This window comes from Ailuropoda melanoleuca, chromosome 16 (genome assembly GCF_002007445.2).
Source record: "Ailuropoda melanoleuca isolate Jingjing chromosome 16, ASM200744v2, whole genome shotgun sequence".
Classification (NCBI taxonomy): domain Eukaryota; kingdom Metazoa; phylum Chordata; class Mammalia; order Carnivora; family Ursidae; genus Ailuropoda; species Ailuropoda melanoleuca.
In genome coordinates, this window is record NC_048233.1 from 23,890,130 (window position 1) to 23,910,565 (window position 20,436).

The window sequence follows — 20,436 nt, forward strand, 5'->3', positions numbered from 1 at the left end:
TTCATATATTTCTTATGTTTCCTTTACTCAAAGATTTACCCTTTCTCTCTCCTTTCTATCAAAGCGCTCTCTCTCTTCCTGCCTCCCTCACCCCCCTTGCCGTCCTCTTTCTTTCCCCTTCACAATTTTTTTTTGAAAAAATCAAGGTTTTGTTTTGTTTTTTCAGGATTGCTTTCTCAAAACCACCTCCACCCACCCCCCATCAGCTCAGACAGAGCAATTGTCTCGACAACTTCCAGTGCTAGTAGGTTCATTATTTTTTAGTTGTGTAAGGGTGTAGCCATTTGAGGGGCCTAGCTTTATGTCATGGTCTTAGCTCCATCCCGTAGCCCATAGAAGATAAGAGCATTTTAAAGTATTTTATAGCAAGAAGGGTTTCATAAAAGTTAGTCCTTACCATTATGCAGAAATAGGACCTCTGGATGTTTTAAAACATCTTCTTTGGATCAACTTGCAGGTTTCTTTACCTCTCTGAGTCACAATTTTCTATAAGATGGAGTAATATTTTTTACTTATGGCATTGTTTCAGGGAATAAATGAACTTAGTGTATATAAAGTGGGTAATGCACGAAAGGTACCCTTTCTGGATAGAGGAAATTCTTGAGCAGGGTTTGAAGAATGAATAATACTGGATTTGAAATAGCGGAAAAGGAGTACTATACCACGAGTATAAAAAAGCAACCTTATTGCTTCACAATTCTGTTGTTTGTGCTCATTGAATTTTTTGAGGATGTAATTGCAAAAATTCCCAGTTGTTACTATCAAATATGCATCTTAACATATACGCACAAATCTATTATAATATTAAAATAAGACCCAAACCAGAGGGATTTTACTTGAATGTCTTGCTATGCATGATAAGTCATGCATTAGGGTAGTTTTTGGATTTTTCTTCTGTTTCCTGAGTTGATATAATGCTCAGCTTTGAGATTCATTGGTTTAAAATGAGCTATTTGCAATAATCTTTAGGCAAGGTTTTTGGAACTTGTGAATTGTAGCAACTTCGTGCTGGCACATCTCTCAAAGATCTCCCTAGCTTTCCAGTCTTACTTTGGCAGGGACATCAAGAAAAGCACACTATATCCATAGGATTTGGGGGATTCATGCTCCCTTCATCCAGCTGCTGGTTGCAAATTCCAACCTCTTTTTATCAGTTCCATCAGGGTAGTTTTCTATTATCTTATAAAACAACAAATGAGATACAAGTGAACATCTGCAAAGCACAATGTGTGCTGAGAAATAAGGCAGTCACTTGACAAGCACATTTCCTTCCCACTCTCTCTGTGCTGGTACAACAGATCTGGCTAAACCACACAGTGATGAAATGACAATGCAACATTGGCTAGGAAAATTAAAATTAAAAATGTATGTAATACAAAGATATATAAAGATATATAATACATGTAAATAACATTCTATATATTTCTGGTTATCGGATACTTTGAAATCATGATAAAAGCCAACAATTTGAATTAGAAAGGATGTATTTTACCACGGAAAAGATTTCAGCCTGGTATGGAAGTGCTCCTTAATACTCCCTACTTCTTTTTCTTCTTCTTCTTTTTTAAATATTTATTTATTTATTTGAGAGAGAGTGTGAGAGAGAGAGCACAGGGGAAAGGGGCAGAGGGAGAGAGAGCATCTCCAGCAGACACCCCTTTGAGTGCAGAGCCCGAGGCAGGCTCCAGGCAGGGCTTGACCTCAGGGCCCCATGATCCTGAGATCATGACCTGAGCCGAAATCAAGAGTTGGACACAAGCGACTGAGCCACCCAGGTGCCTCAATATTCCCTGCTTCTTTACCAACCAATCAGAGCTTTGATCTCAACAGAACAGGTGACTCCATCTCATTGTTGATGATTACATGAGCAATAGTTTCCTTGGAATTGCCTCATTACTTCTTAGAAATCTTGTGTTTACAATGTATTTTCCAAAGAAATCTAGATTGAGCCAAGTTCTAGGCCTGCTTTGTTCTTCAGCTTAATTCATTACCACGTAAATTATTTATTTTGCATACCACATATGAAAAGTCCATACATTTACGGTAATTCAGACAGGGACCTGTCAGGTATCAACTCCTCAGTCAAAAGGATAATCATAATAATAAAGGGGAGAAGAGGACTGAGAGGATATTATAGATAGTCTAAACTCAGGTGTGACCGAGCAAGTATCATTTCTCTTTAGATTCTGGAAAGAAATAATTTTCTGTGATAGGATTGGTTATCTAGAATTGCCTTTTCACGGAGAGATTTTGACCTAGATCTCTACCAGTTTCTTTTAAAAATAATCTCTTGGCTTGTCTCGAAAAGCAAATATTGCAAATTGTCCCCCAGCCCCCACAAGAGGCTGGGGAAATATATAGATGAGGATGTATGCTCTAACCCCAACTCTTCCCAGGCCAAGTGGAATTTAGTTCCTGAATGAAGAGAATTTTTCTGCACTAATGCTGTCTGTTGGCAATTTTTACTCTAAGGAAAAAACAAAAGTAAAAAGAGTGAAACAGTGAAGCTCCGGGGCTGTAGATTCCTACGGCTAATGAAAAGGCACTGAATCTCTTCCTGACAATTTGATAAGCCAAATAAAACTCTCTTTAGCAAAAGTTTGCTAGACACAAGAAGTTGTTGCTGGCTATAGTTTTGTTTATAGTAGAAAAGAAGCTACTACTTTGCAAAATGTTGTGGGGTTTTTTTTTTTTTTCAAATTCGTAATGAATGATCTGGGCTTTAATGCTTGTACATTAATATTCGTAGTGTTTAGAGACAGATAGTTACAGTCCTGTCTTGCATCTTGATGTTCAATTCTGTCATAAGCTCTTCAGTTGATCGTGAATCTTTATATGCCTATTGCTTTTGGAATTTCCCATTAATAGCCATGCACTACGTTTGGCTAAAACGATTATAATTTTTTTTAAAAAAAAAACTTGTATTAATCTTGGATCTGCTTTGGACAGAAAATATTTTTAGCTGAACAGCATTTTTTTTTCAGAAATTAAATACTTGTCTTTGTAAAACCATAACAGCGTCATCAGAGAAACATATACAGTTTGCATGGTTACCAAGGTTGACATTTCCTGGGGAGTAGAGGAGAAATAGGTTTGGAGCAAAAAGGAAAAGCAGCAGAAAAAGAATTGTATAACTCTTAGGTGTTTGCAAACTATTTATATCAACAATATTGGGAAGATTTTTGAAAAGTGGGCCCTTGCTATGAAAACAAAAGTAGCCCAAGTCACTGAATGAATGGATTCATTTATTCATTTGACATATGTGCTGGGTACTGTGTGACATCCTTTACGTTTACTGTTGCCTATAGGCCTTAGAGCCATTTTGGAAGTAGGCATTGTTGGTCATCTCACAGATGATGGAACTGAGGCTTGAAGAGGTTAACTTGTCCAAGACAAAAAGCTAGACTGGGGTGGAGATGGGTTTTGAACCCAAGTCTTTCAGATCCGGGAGCTAAGATATATTGCCTCCATCTCTATCTTTGGGCATGCAGCCCATTTTGCTGTAAAACTTTATATAGTTACCCTCTGTTGCCCCTTCTCTGGAGGCATGTGTATGTTATCTTTTATGGAACCTGTTAGGTCTTCGATAACTTATAGTGCAGACGTATTGTTGAAATAACAGAAACAGCAAGGCTCTCATAAGAAACAACTGTGAGTCCACCATCTTTTTAAAGGGTTTGCTGGGCGTTACCGGTTCAGTGTTTAAGGGGGGAAACATCTCACCTTGAGGATTTATTGTTTGTTTTTTGCTAATTACTATATGTCATGCTTGTGGGGAAAAAGAAGCAATGAGGTAAAGCCCTATGCTCTCCATGGCTCTTCTCAACAACTGACATATATCTGTGTCTAACAGTTTGTTTCTTTATGGTCTGCCTGTCCACTTTAAAACATTGGCTCTATCAAGGCAGTGATTTTTGTCTCTTCTCTTTACTGAGGTATTTCCAGACCCTCAAAGAGTAACTGGCACGTGGAAGGTACAAAATGAATATTTGTTAAATGAACAGAATGAGCTTATTTCTAAGATGTGATAGAGGGCTACATTTATATGTATTATTCATTTCAGCTCAAATTTAAGAGTAAGTTATACTGGCACAGTTTGAGGTCATACGAGATGGAAAAAAAATAAAACCTACTACAATTGCAGGTATGTTATTTATGATCCTTAACACAAATTATAAAGTATTATTTTCTCTCTGTTACACGTGAAGAGGCTGTCTTCACAACTACATCGCCTTCCCCCAGCCTGACGGTCATTTGCATCTCAAAGACTGTTCCAGATACTATCCCTCAGGTGGGGTGCTTGGCGCCTTTCAGCACAGGAGAGGAGCAGATGCTGAAATGTTCTCCAAATTTCTGCAGTTCCCATTTCACTCACAGTGCTTTCCAGATTCTTCCATGGAGGTGGCCAGGCTGTGTGATGGTTAAGAGCCGGATCTGGACTCTTGGGACAGATCTCAGCTCTGTATTTGCTCTGTGACCTTGAGCATAAAACCCTTCTGCGGCGTAGTTTCCTCATCTATGAAATGGGGCCAATAATAGTGACTACTCATAGGATTTTCATGAAGACCAAATGGGATACTTTACCTAGAGTGCTCGATTTTAATGCCTGGCGCATAAAATTGCTCAAAATTGGCCTTAAAATGTCTAAACATCTAGACTTGATAGTTTTTCTTCTGTAAATATAAAGATTAAGGCAAATACCCACTGGTATCCACTAATACAAAGTAGACTGCGTGGTATTGGTCACCAAGACAGTATGCGTGTTACCAAGTTGAAGCATGGTTAACTTGTAATACATTTGTGAGCCCTTAAATATGCTCTAAATTTGGTCTACTCTAATAAATGTGTAAGTGACTTGCAATAACCATTATAACAATTGCTCCCAATTTTCTCCAGCTATTTCTTAGGCATTATTGTAGGCTCCTTATTTATATTATCATTATTCTTTGAATTAACCACCAAAAGACGGCACTATTGTCTCCGTTTTATAGATAAGGAAACTGAGGCTAAGAAGAATTAAATTACTTTGTCCAAGATCACTTAGTTAGAAAAATAATAGAGTCAAGCATCAACTCTAGCCCACAGGTTTTCCCCTGTGCAGCACTTAATTATACTTATAGTTTCCTACTTGATTGTAACAGAACTAAATAACAGTTACCACTTTTTGAATGAACTGTTAATTAATGTTTCATACTTTCGAGAGTTATTTTCACCTTTCTTACTTCGACTGATTGGGAGTTTTTTGGAGTCCTTTTATCTTGCTTTTACCCAAAAATGATATCTAAAATAATAACCATTAATAATAATAATAATAACTGTGAGGAGGGAACAACCTCATAATTCTACCATATTTAAGTCCCATTTAACACCAAAAACTTTATTGTCTTTAAAAAATAATACACAGGAGGGAAAAAAACCCACAATTGATTCAATGTCCCTTACATTTAGGAAGGACGAGGGGTTTTGATGAGTGAACAGCAAGGAAGGGTTTGTATGAGCTGCTGTTGGCTGCTCATTTTCCCTCCTGGCCTACACTGGTCAAACGACAAGACCCACGGCAATTAATTTTCCTATGCCTCAGTTCTTCAGCAAAGTAGGGATTAAACTGTGAATTTCCAAAGGGCAAAGAGGATATCTTATTTTTCTTTCTAGTCCCAGTATCTACCTCAATAAAGATTGTTGAGCTAAATTCAGTGGGAAGTAATACCGAGATTAGGGTGACCACTAAAAACAAGATTTGAAAGATTACATTGTACTAGTTCTTGCTCCATTTCTACAAATTAGGAGATGAATATTAGGATTTCTCTCGGGGTCGCTCCTTTGCATCTTTATATTTGATTCTGCAGGCTGGTTTCAGGGACTCCAAACAACTAGGAAACAGTAATGTGCCAAACTTTCCTCTTTAGTTAGAAACTAATCCCACTTGGTTACGAGATGCTTCTGTAAGAGAAGGGACTCAAAGGAGGCAGAGAATGGGGTAGAGGGGGAGGGGTGTGCTCCGGGCTTGTGACAGAGGACTGTGCACATCTCTTCCCAACTCCATGCTCAGTGACTTCACGTTGATGGCAATGAAGGATTTCTCCCTCCAGTTTTAAGGGTTCCTAGAGTAGGAAAGACTAAATTTCTTTATAAGGAAACTATTGTTATTATATCTCATTATTACTTACAATAAACAAATCTTTTATAGGAAACTCTGCTCGTCAGCATATCGCTCCCGATCCTAATCTTTCAGATTAGGAGACAGAGCTCTTTGAAGGCCCATACCAAGTGTCGGCATGTAGAAGCCTATGTTTTCAGCTTAGACTCCTGGTGCTCAAAGTGTTGTTTTAGGACTAGCAGCATTACCCAGTAATTTGTTAAAAATGCAAATTTTTGGTCTCCACCCCAGACCAACTGGATCAGAAATTCTGGGGATACCAGTTGTAACCAAGTCCTCCAAGTAATTCTGAACCACTGGCTTTGACTTTGTCTTACCGTAAGGCCATGGCAATGAGAATCTGGTAAAAATGCTTAAGTTATGCCAAAATATTCTCTCCCGTCCCGCTGAAATCATGATCCAATAAACATTCCTTAATAGATCTTCATGAAATGTTATTTTATATATTACTTATATATTATTTAAACCTCTGATACATTATGTGTTAATCAACAATTCTCCCGAGTGAGACTGCATTCGGTCGACAGATCACAATGTTTATCATTTGAAAATGCTGTCTAATATTCTATCTTGAATCCTATTAATTAGATGAAAATCCACAGAAATTCTCTTAAGAAACATCCAAATACTTACAGTCCTGCTACATCTCTCATTGATCAATTGTCTGTGCAAACATGAGAAGAGAGTTCATCTTGTTATTGTATTGACTGAATATAAAGGTGAAAGTTGATTAACTTACAGAAATAGAGTCACGTTTCAGGTACACAAATGAAAGGGTTGGGGTGGAAGGAGGAGAGAGACTTTGAAAGGCATTTGACAGGGGAAGGTTGTATTCCCCAGGTAGTCCTGTCAAGCAACTCTGTCGACAACAAAAAGAAGAATACAAATATATTGGAGGCTGTGTGAATGTCGCAAGACCAGAATATAAATCCGTATGACACGGAGAGAAGTAAATATCAGTAATTCGCATTCTCACAAAATGTTTTAGGCTGGTATCTTCTAGCTATGCCAGAATGAAAAGGAAAAAAAAAATAATACATAGGTCACTCTCCCAGACACTGGTCTGGCATTCACCTTTTATTCATAATGCCAACCCTTAAAAAGCACCACCACAGGCACAATAGGCCGACTGACGAAAACAAAGACAATGTGTGACAAGACTCAAGACTCCTACATCTAGAAATGGATCTAATACTCAGAGAACATTTCATCCCCGTCTAACTTTCTAACTCACAAGAGAGAATGCAGCCTTCACTCTGAGCAGACAAAGAATATCTCTAGACAGAAGGTGGAATGTAGGACTTAGGTTTTCTTTTGAAGCTAAACAAACTGTAGAAACATGCATCTAAAAATGGATTGAAGATGATAGTAGTCGTCTTTTTTCCCATTTAAAAAAAATCATTCCAAGCTTGTGTTATCCGTCTGTACACGAACTAAATCTTCCCAAGCTCTTAAAGCGCACCTGTGCTTTCCCCAGCGCCACCTTGTTCTTGTCTGGCTTTGTGCTCAGTGACACCACCTGTCCACCCCAGGTCTGAGTGTCTGGTCCAATGAGGGCCTTCTTGAAAACCTTACATAACTGCTTTTTTCCCCCCTGTTCCATGGGCCTCACCTCACCAAATCTAATGGAAGCTCTGGCCCAGAATCCAGGAACGTTGTTCCAGATAGACCTGGCGGGTCTCACTGCTCATTAACATGAGCTCCTCCTCCCTGCCTGGGAAGTCAGAACACCCTGTCTTCCTGGAGCGTCCGTGGCCTGCCAGGCTCAGGAAACAGGACCCTTCATCTGGCCTGAGAAACCTGGTTTCCTCCCCATGGCCATAAGGCCTTCAGTTTTAAGTTTCAATAAATACTACTCTTCTAAAAGGTGCTAAACACCACTAAACTGTCTGATAAAGAAGTATTGTTCTAACATGTAAATCTGTAGGGGAGAAAAAGAAGTCCCCCCTCCTGGAGCCTCCCGAGTCCTAGCAAAAGGCTAAGAAATGGAAGTGTTGAATGTATTCAGGCTTTATAGTAAAGACCCTGTACAAGAACCTAAAAGTAAAATCCCCAAATCCAAAAGGATAATCAGTTTCATAGTATTTAGACATGATGTACCACCAAAATTATAAGAAGTATGTTTGAGATGCTTTCGGTTCAAAAGAGCCAAAAGTTTTTCATAACTGGGCAACCTCCTTGGCTCTTTCCTGTTTTCACTAGACTCTCTCTGGATAGTCTAGCATTTCAGATGGTTTCAAGGACTTCACGTATGCTGGTGACTAACTAGTGCTTATCTCCAGCTCAGGCCTCCTTCCTGAGCCCTGGGCCCATGCGGCCGAGCCTCGAATCCCTGTGGCAGCATCATTTTCCACTCCCATTCTGCTCTTCCTCTTGTGTCTCCCTAAATGCCAGCACAATCCACCTGGCAGCTCAAGTCAGGCCGCTGAGCACCTTGCTGACCCCTCCCGCCCTCTCCAGCCCCTGCAGCCTTAGCCTCCAGTTGGTTGATCGGTTTCAGAGCCTAAGGATTCCGTTTCCCTCACGTCGAGTCAACACATCCAATGTCTTTCCCCACTGCGAGCTGAGCTCAGGCACTCACCATTTCTCCACAGATGCACCCAGGCCTGGGCCTCTCAGCTGGTCTTCCCTTCCCAATCCGTTCTTCACAGCCAGAAGGACCGTTCTGAAAGGCAGTGTAGAGCGTACCATTCCGCTGCATCAGACGCCCTAGATGGATACAAAAGCCATTTGTGACCTACCTCCTGTCCATCTCTGTAAACCCACCTTTCACCATTTCTTCTCTCATCCTCTGCACTGGGGCTATGGGAGTCCGCGAATATTTACTCTACGTTTCTCTATGCTTTTCTACCTACTAATACACCGTCTAGCCTTCCTCACATCCCTCTCCTAACTAATTTCTGCTTATCCTTCAAAATCCATCTCCCTTCAGGAAGTGTCCCCAAGTTGCCTTTGGGTTGGTCAGCCCTCCTGTGTATTACGGCAGCGAGGTCCTGGTACTTACATGGTATTCTAACTTCATTGTCCTCTTTCCCCCACACACCGAGAGAGGGCTCTTTGAAGGCCGAGGCTCTGTCTTTTCACCTCTCAATTCCCAGAGCCACGCACAGGGTCTGGCTAGTGTATGTCCTCAAAACAGTTCTGTCAGTTGACTAAGAGAAATGGCCTAGAATGAAGTCATGGGTTTCTGTGCACCTTCTTGCTGGAAACTGGCCTAAATTAAGGCTACAAAGAAGAACTTTACTACCAAAGTGAGAACATTGTTCAAGGAAGGCACAGAATCAGATTTTAAGATGTGGGTCCATTAGGCCTGATTACTGGAATGTGTCTCTCATGAAGACAAAGAGGAGAGGCTGGGCAAGTGCCAACTTCACCACAGCCTCTAGGGACAAAGACAGTTACACGGGAGAGAGCTGGACCCTGGGCACCTGCAGACAGGCACAAACACGGGCGTAAGGCACATGCTTAGGGATTTAACACTCCGCACAAAAGCAAGGTGAGAACCCTCCATCTGGTTTGTTGCCAATAAACAAAACAAAACAAAAAAAGGTCTTTCTTTCATTGTTTCAGTTCTCTAAATTCTTAATGTGAAAATACATAGTCAGCCCCCACAGACCTGCTCAAACTTATACTTCAATTAGGTAATTCTTAGAAATGTATTTTGAGAAAGAAATCCATCCCTGACTTGGGAACGTTGGCCATGTTGTGGTCTCCACACGGAACTTCAGGATTGTTACTTCTGCATCTGCCAGTGCTTTGCCGGGGGTCCTACCTGCTTTGTTTTCCACCCAGCTCTCTCCAATCCCTGCCATGCTCATGTATTTTAATACTGTATCTCTCCCCTGGGAATGTTACTATTAAGTTGTCAGCTAGTCCTAATGATGGAAAAGCCTATACTAAAAGCAGGCTTGGCTTTTGGCTTCACAGTAGAAACCTGAACAACTCTCAACTTGGGAACCTAGGAGGGCACAAGCAACTTATTGATTATGTCCAGGGGAGAATAGGATAGAAGCATTACCTTAAAATGCTATGTTGGCATTGTAAGTAAACAGCTCTCCTACCCTGTGGTGTAAAGCTAGCCCTAGGGGTAGAAATTATCACCAAAGCAGTCTTTTAATGCACTCAGCTACACTTCCGACATCCTCTCTAGGAAACTCGTGCTTATCAGAAAATGCAATTCTGTTGCTTTTGGTTTCTATCCTAAAGTAGAACTTAGCAACATTTGAACCGTTCCAGAATTACGTGTGAATAGATGTATTTTGATTAGAAACTCTAAATCACATTTACAAAACTCCAGGGCACTAAAAAAAAAATCTGTTTTGACAAAGCAGTTGAGTATCTTTTCTCTCAAAGTGGTCATTCCCCCTCCCAGCCTCCTTCTTCCCTTTGTGGACACTCAAACACGGGGGGATCACTTCCTGTCTTCCCTGGCCAGTGTCCTCCTGTCAGGCACGCAGTAGCCACGAAGTGCAGATTTTGCTGGGCTACACCTTTCCTCTCCGCCTCTTTCTCTGACTTTGCCTGCATCATCTCAGCTCTGGCCCACCTGATACATTCATTTTGCCTAGATGAGTAAAATACTACCCCGGGGTTCTCACTGCCAGTCCGTCCGGCACCACTGCTCATCTTCCTGAAACAGGTCTTGAATCATGTCATTTGTCTGGTCAAAAAATTTCAAGGGAGTCCCATTACTTCCTAAATCAATCCTATATCCCTAGGTTTTTACCTTACTGTTCTGCTATGTTGTTATTTCAACTACAAGTATATATTTGCTACTCTCCCCTCACCATGTGCACCAGCCTCCCTCTCTGGGATTGCTTGTGCTGTATGCACCCGACTCCCTCGTGTGAGTGCCGGTTTCATTCTTTACTAGCTTTGTGCTTCTGTTTCCTCATTTCTAATATGAGGATCATAATAGCGCCTAATTCCTAGGGTTTTGTGTTGATTGCCTGAGGAAATCCATACAAAGCCCTTAGAAGATCGCCCGCACAAAGTCAGAAGTCAGTAAACGTTCGCGATCACTATCATTATCATCATCCCTTTCAAGGACCATTTCAAATCTACCTCTTTAGTGAAGTCTTTATAAATTGCCCAGCTCATTGTTGTTTTTTCCCCTTTTTGTGCTTCTCTGAAGAGCATTCGACATATAATGCCCTGCCTTAGAATAGTGCGTGCACTTACCTTGGCCTCGACTGGACTCTAACCTTGCTGAGGTTGAGGAAATTTTATTCCTCATTGTGTACTCGAAAGGGACCTCATACAGCACCTGGCACATCAAAAGGACTTAATAAATACGGGCTCCATTGAAAGAAATTGATTTTACTATTTTAAAAACTCTGTTCCTCAAGCTGAGAAAGAAAAAACACATACAGATAAGTAAATGAAATGAGCACCTCGATAACAAGGCTGTTACTGGTGAAAGACGCTGAGATTGATGTCATTAGAATGCACGACTGGCCCTGATAACACCCTTTCGTCCATGTCCTCCTTTGCAGGTCTGCTTAGTGGCCTATCTTGGTTTGTTTATGCTTTGTGTATCATATCAAGTTGACGAACGGACATGTATCCAGTTTGCTATGAAAGTAAGTTGTCATTTTTCTTTCTCTTTTATCATCACATAGAAAAAAAAAGCCACGAGTACAAAATAAAAGAATGCTTTTTAAGGGGTTGCATATCAGATAATTCTAGAAATTGCATTTTTAGGCAGGCCACAAAAATGTTTTAGGAGGGCATTCATCCAGACCCCAAAGGTAATGCTGATTTTTTTAAAGTCCTAATTTCCATGCACTAGGTTGGCACAGAGCATATGAAATCTGTCCTTCAGTGCCCTTACAAGGAATATTGAAAATTCATCAGTTCAGCAAAACACTTGGCCAGGGAAAAGGTGTCTCTATTAGTGCCCACTTCCATATCTTGGGGGTTTTTAGAATATTTTAATAGGGAAGCAGTCTAAGTGTATTTCCTTTTGTAGGTGGGATCACTGAGACAGAAAAAGTACATTGGGTGCATCCAAATGATCTGTGCAGAGTCTGAGGGTAAAGGGGGGAGGGCTGGAATATGCATGGTTTAACAAGTGTGTGTGTCTTTTCCATGCATGTATTTTTTTTTTCCTCCATTAAAGATGGTGCACTTGGTTGGAACCAATTCACGTACACAGCATTTTCACTGCACAGTAGAATCTGCTCCAGAGGGAAACATGGACACGCCCTTTTAGAGTTTAGGGAGAGAAACACCCAACTCAGCAATCTGAGCCAGTAGAAATCAAATTCCTACATTTTCTTTCAACTACTTGTAGCAGAGAACTGAACGGTTTCTGTAATGTTAGTTTGTTGGGTTTTTTTTTTTTTTTGGTCCATTCACACTGTTTACTTTTCTTTTGTAACAAAACACATAACAATTGGATACTTCTTTGTTCAAAAAGAGAGCATAGCTCATAAGAGTAAGTTAACTCTATTATTTAGAAACGAAGATGCAGAAAAGATATTTTGTAATCTAGTATAATTGAAGCAGTTGACATAAAAAAGCAAAATGCTTATATGTGTGTATATTTAAATCATGTTGTAAAGGAGTAATTAATGGAATAAAAATGTTCACCTTATATTAACTAGCCAAAAAAGCTGGCTACATAAAATGTACAATGTGATCATACAGAAATAAAAAAAAAAAACAACTCTTAGTGCGTAGAAAAAAATAGTTATCTGTGAGTGGTGGGAAGACATCTGCATTTTGTAGTCTTCTTCTCTAATTTTGAAATGTTCTCCGATAGATATAACTTTCCTAATTAAAAAAATAAGGGATTCTGTTTTTAAAAATTTATAGAATTTCATGGATATGCCTACATTTGGACATTTTACTTTTTCTGAGGGTGTTCCTTCAAAGAAGGCCAGATAGAGCAGACACCAGTCCATGTTTACTTTTTTTGTAGAGGTCTGATTAAACACAGCAAGGCTTAGTGATGATTTAAAAAAAAAAAAAGAAAAGAAAAAAAAAGCCAGAAAGCCTAGTAAGAAATGCCCTGTTAAATTACAGGAACCTCTTTCACTAGGGTATAAAGTGATCTCTGCTAGGTTCCTCAGCTTATGTGAAATGCCCTCATTTCCCCTCCAGATGACCCAGCAGAGACACCAGCATCAGCTTCACGGAGACCCCCAAAGCCATCTCAACACCTGCACTTAAAATAAGGAGCAAGGACAAAAATAAAAAAAGTCAGTGCCAATGTCAGGCAGGTTGAGAATTCCCCACTAGGAAGATCTCATTAGCTACCTTTTTTTCACCTGTAACAGACATTGACAAATACGGAGGCACTTTTCTCTTCTCCTGAATGTGACCTTTAGTGATGCTTGCTGCCAGCTCTCTAAGGTCCCCGCTCTATTATCTTCAGGTCTAAAATGAGCTTCAGTCAATCTCCGGGGTTTCCCAAGGCACAACAAGTTACAGTTGACTTGCCTTGTGCCTCCACACCGTTTTTGTTTGGTGTGGGGAGGGGGCGTTGGGGAGGCACGAAATGCATATTCCTACGGTGCTTCTCACTAGCATAAACGCGTTTTAGTGCCTGCGTGTTGATACCCTGGCCTAAGACTTGTTGAAGATTTTTGGAGACCCCCACGGCCCGGGCAGTCACCCGGGGGGATCACCGCGGCTCTCTGTAGCCTGAGCACGCGCGCACACACACCGCTCCTTCTTCTTCGAGACAATAGCCACGGGCCTGGTCTCTTATCTCTCGCCGCTACAGTGCGCCCTGGCCGCGCGCTCGGCGGACCCCTGGGCCTGGGACTGGGGCTCCTGCCTCTCCTCGTGGCCCTGTCTTCTCGGGGCTCACCTGGCTGATTTTCAGAAACGTGTCCGGTTCATGTGCTTGGCAACACTCCCGGGGAACATTCCCCGCGAGGGCATTTAAGGCGCAGTCGCCTCGTGCGCACAGGCAGGAGGCCCCCGGGCTGCTGGTGCTGCGGCAGCGGCCTCCCCGCTCCTGCCACCGGGAAGGTAATTAAATCGAAGCCGAACCGCCCTCCTCCCCAAGTCACCGAGCGTGGAGGCTGCAGCCGGGTACCAATTAGCGGCCGCGAGCGAGCGGAGCCGCGCCGGGCGCCGCCGTTACATAAGCGCCGGGGCCGCGGCGCCCCCGCCCCCTGCCCGCGGCCGGGCTCCAGACGCGCGGGCCGACAGGGGCAAGACAGATGCGTCCCGGGCCCGCTTTCATCAAGATGTACTTGCTCGCATTCCCAAGGTCATCGTAAACACTTTCATTGATAGTTTATTCGTGCCGTGTAGGTAAAACAAACCACTCGATTTTAAATTACAGATTCTGACCCAGAAGCTTGTTGCTGTCAGATGAATTAAAAGCCGTGAAGGAAAAATGCTACCCCGCGGCGGAGGTAGCCCACAGGCCTGGGCGGGAGGGGGATCAAGTATGTATTTATGTCTTAAAATGGATAAGAGATTTGATTCTGTGGCTCACGCCTGTTTACTCGGCCTGATGAGTCCACAGGGTGGGAGATGCAGAGTCACGAGGAAAATGTATTCCTAATCAAAGGGGCTGAGGGGCATGGCTTTTGTTTGTGCTCTCGCTGGCTTCTAGCATCTTTAAGATGCTCCAGGAAGATTGGGCAATCCCTGTGTTTGTGTAAATGTTTACATCCTTCCTACGAGCCAACTATGCGTTGTTACTCCCACGCGACGGAGAATGAGACAAAGCCGGTAGAGTTGATATCCTAAGAGTCTTGAGAACTGGCAGCTCTTCCCATCTCTAGTAATTTGTTTATTGATTTCACAAATACTTTAAGTAGTGCTACTATGTACTAGACACAGCTCTGAGTCCTTTACTGACACCAACTCTTTCGATACTTATAATAATCCTATGACCATAGGCGCTGTTAGGATCATCATTCCAAGCTTAAAGGTGAAGAAATGTAGGTACACATGGGATTGATTAGTTTGCCCTAGGAATCAGGATTCCATGGGGGCAGCCTGGCTCCCCAGTGTATGCTCCTGGCCATCAGTCTGCTGTACACTTGTTAAATGTCTTGGGCTGATCTTTTCATACCCAAGCCAAAAGGTGATCTTTTAAAAATAGGCAAAATTCTCGTTTTGGCAAATGGATTTTTGTGATGATGAGAAAACAATATTTTTGCAACCATCCAAATTATTTGCAGATTGAGAATGAGGGATTATTGTCTTTGGTTCAAGATTTTGTCCCAATGAACATTATAGTAATCTGCTAAGGATGTATGCGTGTGTTGGAGGGAGGAGGGTTATTACAAGACCTCTTCAGTTCCATCCATTGATGGCAATAAAATGTGCGGATAAAACTCCAATTGGGGCCATTTTACTAAGCAGATGACTCTCAGGTGGGAAATTATCCCTTTAATTTGGGCCTCCCTGCTGGTAAAGGCACCAATGTACCCATGTTCCCAAAGCAAATAGTTCCCAGTTGCATGCTGCCTGCCCTGGAAACACGGCTCTGGTGGGCACATGCATACAACAACACCGTCGGCACAATTTAATCTGGCTCTTGATATCAGGAGTTTGAAGTCGATCGTCAGGCCCAAAGATTTCGGAACCACCCAGAATATTTCAAATACTCTTCCCCAATGGTCCCACAAAAATAAACTCATACTCTTTAGCCTGAGCACTATAGTGTTTGCAGAGAATATGGCCACTGAAAGTTCAGGGAGGGGATGTGTTCAATATCACACACTGAATATTTCCTTTTAAAATTTTTAATGGTGCCCATTTGGATTTATCTGCTTCCCTTCCTCCAGGGGAGACTAAATGTGCTGAATAGAAATTCTCCTCGTTATGTCCCTGAGATAGAAGACATTGCAATAAAGTGTTTCACAGATGAAACACGTGGGTTCCAACTGACAAGTCGTCAAATGATTTGGTGTGTGTGTTGACGATGTCTTTGGTGAGAAGGTTCAGAGCAGCCAGGCCCTGCTTGGTTGGGAGCTGTGCTACGACAGGATGGTTTAGCCAGTGAGTTCCACCCTCCTCCTGTGCCCTCAGTCGAGCTTTCAGGCAAACTAGACACATGATGAGGGCACCAGAACACAGACACACACACCAGAAAGAAAACAAATACAATTTTAAGTATTCTATATTTAAGACTTGAAAGCACTTGAAATTGTCACCATGTGGAGAATCACTCATTTGGAGGACTTTTGTGCCCATGTTTTATAATTTTTGATATGTGTTTTTATTTTAAATTATTGGAAGTGGAAGGAGTGCATAATCTTTTCAGAGCTACTTTAATCTGAACCTGGACATGAGGAGAACTAATCTTACTTTGGGGAGTTCACATTCACCAGAAACGCTCTACAAGCAACTTTTGCCTGTGGTATGCAAATCTCACACAAAGAACTGGGTTCAGTACACTAGTCCCAACAGCTGGGGACTCCGTTCCTTATCTAGACCCTCAGCAGGTGGGACCATGAAAAAAAACATTTCCACTAGGTCAGTGCAATCCAGGAACGTTTCTTGTTCTATAAAATGCTTTATATTGTGACCATGTCAACAAGCACTCACAATTTTTGATCAACACATCTCAGGTGTAAGCTAAATGTCCTCTTCAGGGAGTCCATGGTTCTTCGGCAGCAGAGTTTAGATTTGAACCAGACCTTTCCATCACAAGGCTATCACACAGGCCAACAGTGTTCAGAACCTCTTGGCAGCTGAAGGGCCGTTTAGGGTTTACTTTTATGCTCAGGGACTACATGCTTACAGGTGGACTTGGGTTGAGACCTGTAGGTGATGAAGCTGACATCCAGTCGTCTACCTTCTGGAACCAGAAGTTTTTCCCCCCAGCAACCTCTTACTGGGGATCCTGGCATTCTGGACACAGGTTAGCAATCACTATATTGAACACCATTGTTTTTATTAACCCGTATTGCCAGTTGACCAATCACTGCCAGTTCTGGCCAACACGGTGTTTACATTGCAGAAACGTGTTCTTTACTTGCCAGTCTTTTTGCAGTCATCAGATGAGCAGTTTTTGAGGTCAGAGACAGTCACAGCATGCCTTTCAGGGATGGCTCTCATGTTTGGGATTCACCTAAACTGTTTGCTACATCCGTGAACATCCCACAGTCAAGCTAATATTGGTGGCTCAATGTATGAAAAGCACCCAACATCTGTATGGCAAATAAAGCTAGGATCAGGGCGTAAGGACTGCTCACTAAGAAATCAACTTGGAACCATTCCTCTGTCTTGGGGACTCCGTTTCTGAGGCAAGAACAGCCCCTCCATCAGGACCCCTCTGATGAGAGGAGAGAAAGCACAGCTTTGATGAATTAGCTTTGTCATGCGTCATCCAACGCTCTTTGTAACTGGAAAGGTTCTCTTCTGCTTTCTCGCAGCTGTTGTACTTTCTGCTGAGCGCCGTGGGCTTGACGGTCTGCGTGCTGGCCGTGGCCTTTGCTGCGCACCACTACTCGCAGCTCACCCAGTTTTCCTGCGGAACGGCTCTGGACGCCTGCCACTGCAAGCTGCCCTCCGTGGAGCCCCTCAGCAGGACCTTTGTGTACAGGGATGTGACAGATTGTACCAGCATCACGGGCACTTTCAAACTGTTCTTACTCATCCAGATGATTCTTAACTTGGTCTGCGGCCTCGTGTGCTTGCTGGCCTGCTTTGTGATGTGGAAACACAGGTACCAGGTTTTTTATGTGGGTGTAAGAATGTGCTCCCTCATGGCTTCCGAAGGTCAGCAGCAAAAGGCCTAACGTTCTTGCTCACAGGTGCGAGAGGAAGCAGCCCACTGACTAGCTGAGGTCAAAAAAGAGAAAGAGGAGGAAGAAAGAAAGAGAAAAAAAAAACAAACCCAAAACCAAACACCAACTTTTGACAGTAACTAATAGTCACTGTTCTAAATGAATGTTTTTGTATTTTTCACGAAATAAAAACATCTTTTCAGGTTTCTATAGTATTTTTAAAAACTCTTAGAAAATAAGATCCAAACTGACTTTGGGACATTCAAAGAACTCAGAACAGAGAAAGAACGGCACACATCGCTCCTTGCCGTCTGGTGTTTATTCCTCATATAGATTTCCCCCGCTTTCTGAAAATGGAGCATTCCCATGAAAACTTTAGTAAACCGAAATGGTGTAAAGTGAAGAAGCTATTTCCTAGAAGCAGAAATCTTCAGCTTTCTTTCGGTTAGCGAAAACTTGTACTCATGTAGCTATTTTCCGAGAGTGGGGAAACCTGTCCTCATTTTATTCATCATTTGTATAATCTTCTTTCCTGGGAGTTCAGTTTATAGTGTGGATTGGCATTTTAGGCCCACTTGCTAAATTTTGCCGTCTTTTCTAGAACTTCCCACCTTCCCCCATTATCTCCACTAAGTCTTGGAGAAAGGCAGGGGGTTGGAGGAGAGCTGAACGGCCAGGTTGAGTTTCTCTATTTTCCCTGGTAGAGATGTCTTCAAGGCATGAAACAGCTTGAAGGAGCAGAGTAGAAAAGGAAGAGACTTTGCAAAGGCTAAATAATTACAAACACCTGGGCTGGGGCCGAGGCCTTTTTCTCCGCAGCCCCCTTAGTTCGGCTCTGCAAGTGGGTCCCTTACTAAATGCTTTGGATGATTGTCTGCTTCTCAATAATTGAAAGTTGGTGGTAGTTGTATTCTTAATGACGTAGAAGGCTCAAAAATAATTACATTATGCTTCTATTCTATCATCTAAAACAAATCATTAAAACTAACTTCTGCCTAATTGTTAATTATAATTACGCTCCGAAGCCTACTTAATGAGCCCTGGCTGTACTTACGTAGCACCATCAGAGAAATTACTCTCACAAGAGAGGAGGCTTAAAGATTCTTTCTTCTGAAAGCCAAGCTTTACAAGGGAGAAGAGAAATTTTTTTTTATTAATAGCTCAGGTTAAAAATAGTCATTTCAACAAAAACAAGAGCATTTGTAATGGGCAATGTTTGTACAAACAGCACATTTGTGATATGTTGTGAAGTATCTCTCTTGGCAGCTAGGTCCTTTTGAGGAAGATTGGGAATGCCGATGTGTTCCATTCATAAAAGTGTATCTGATAGGTAATCCTGTTGTTGACTTGTGTCCACAGTCCACCTAGAGACTTCAACTCCTGTTCTGAAGTCCTGATTTGAGCATCTGCCTGTTGACTTGGAAGGTAGTTTTTATTTTAAGTTACCGCAACTTAAAAAAAAAAAAAGCACAAGCACCCTATGGTGGGAATCTTTTCTCTCTTACCAAGTTCTGCACAATATCCATGTTTTAAGGAGGGAGCTCAGAATGCAAATTCATGCAGCATAAATGTTATCTAGATCTTTCTCTACTAGCATGCTCTATTGAAATCAGAGATTCAAGATAATAATGGAGATGAATTTGCCTCTCCACATTGCCTATTGATAGACTCCGCTAGTCATGAAATTCAAGCCTAAAAGAAAAGCGTTTTCTTGTTTGCCTTAGAAGATAGTCGAACAATCCCATTGATTGCGACAGTAGTGTCAATTTCTACACAATATAAATATCCAAGTAAAAAGAAAAACATTAAGTCAGTTAGTTGGAGGATTGTAAATAGCTTTTATGTCCTCCAGATAAAACACCTGATTAACAGATGTGAAAACCTTTTTTATGTATTGACTTGCTTTAAAAAGGGCCTTCCTACACACAAGCTCAGGCCAAGAATTCACATTGGAGGGATTAGTGGAAAAGACTCTGGGGCAGAGGTTTGATCACACACAGAAACTACAGCGAGAGAACGCCAGCATCCTGATGATGACCTGAAGAATGCTCTGTGCGCTGTTTAAAAAAATAATACCGATAACTGAGTCCATTCTGATTTGGACAGTTTCCTACGTAGAGAAGAAGATGGCCACGAATCTGAAATATTGTAGCTGTTCTGTAAAGAGTGAGAAGCTCATGATTTCATGCTAATTGCTGTGAATCAGGCACCACTGGAAGCACACCCTGACTTCCTTCAACAACTTTTTATAGCGAACACTACTGGTTTTATATTAGAAAAATTAAAATTCTACACATCACCAAGGTGCTCAATGCTTTACAAATGATTCACAGGGTATTTCAAATGGTAGAATAACTTTAGCTTATGTGCTTTCTTTTTCCAAATGATGCCACCAGGCAGGACTTACGTAAGTTTGATAATAATCAGGAGATATATACACATATACATTACACACACACACACACACACACACACACACACACACACGTAAACTGGGGATTTTGCTATTGTGTAACTAAATCATTCTTAAATCCCCGAAAGAAAAAAATAAGAATAAGTGAAAGAAGGAAC

General features: G+C 41.7%; 1 protein-coding gene across 4 annotated transcripts in view; it reads left to right on the top strand.

The window, feature by feature from the left end:
- Positions 1-20,341, top strand: part of SSPN (sarcospan) — a 109,343-nt gene extending 89,002 nt beyond the window's left edge. For all 4 annotated transcript variants that reach the window (XM_034645197.1, XM_034645199.1, XM_034645198.1 and 1 more), the window contains 2 exons: positions 11,653-11,739; positions 17,512-20,341. In XM_034645197.1, the coding sequence (XP_034501088.1) occupies positions 11,683-11,739; positions 17,512-17,877 (423 nt within the window). In that variant the 5' untranslated portion in view covers positions 11,653-11,682 and the 3' untranslated portion in view covers positions 17,878-20,341. The remainder of the gene's footprint in view (positions 1-11,652; positions 11,740-17,511) is intronic.
- Positions 20,342-20,436: the final 95 nt, after the last annotated feature.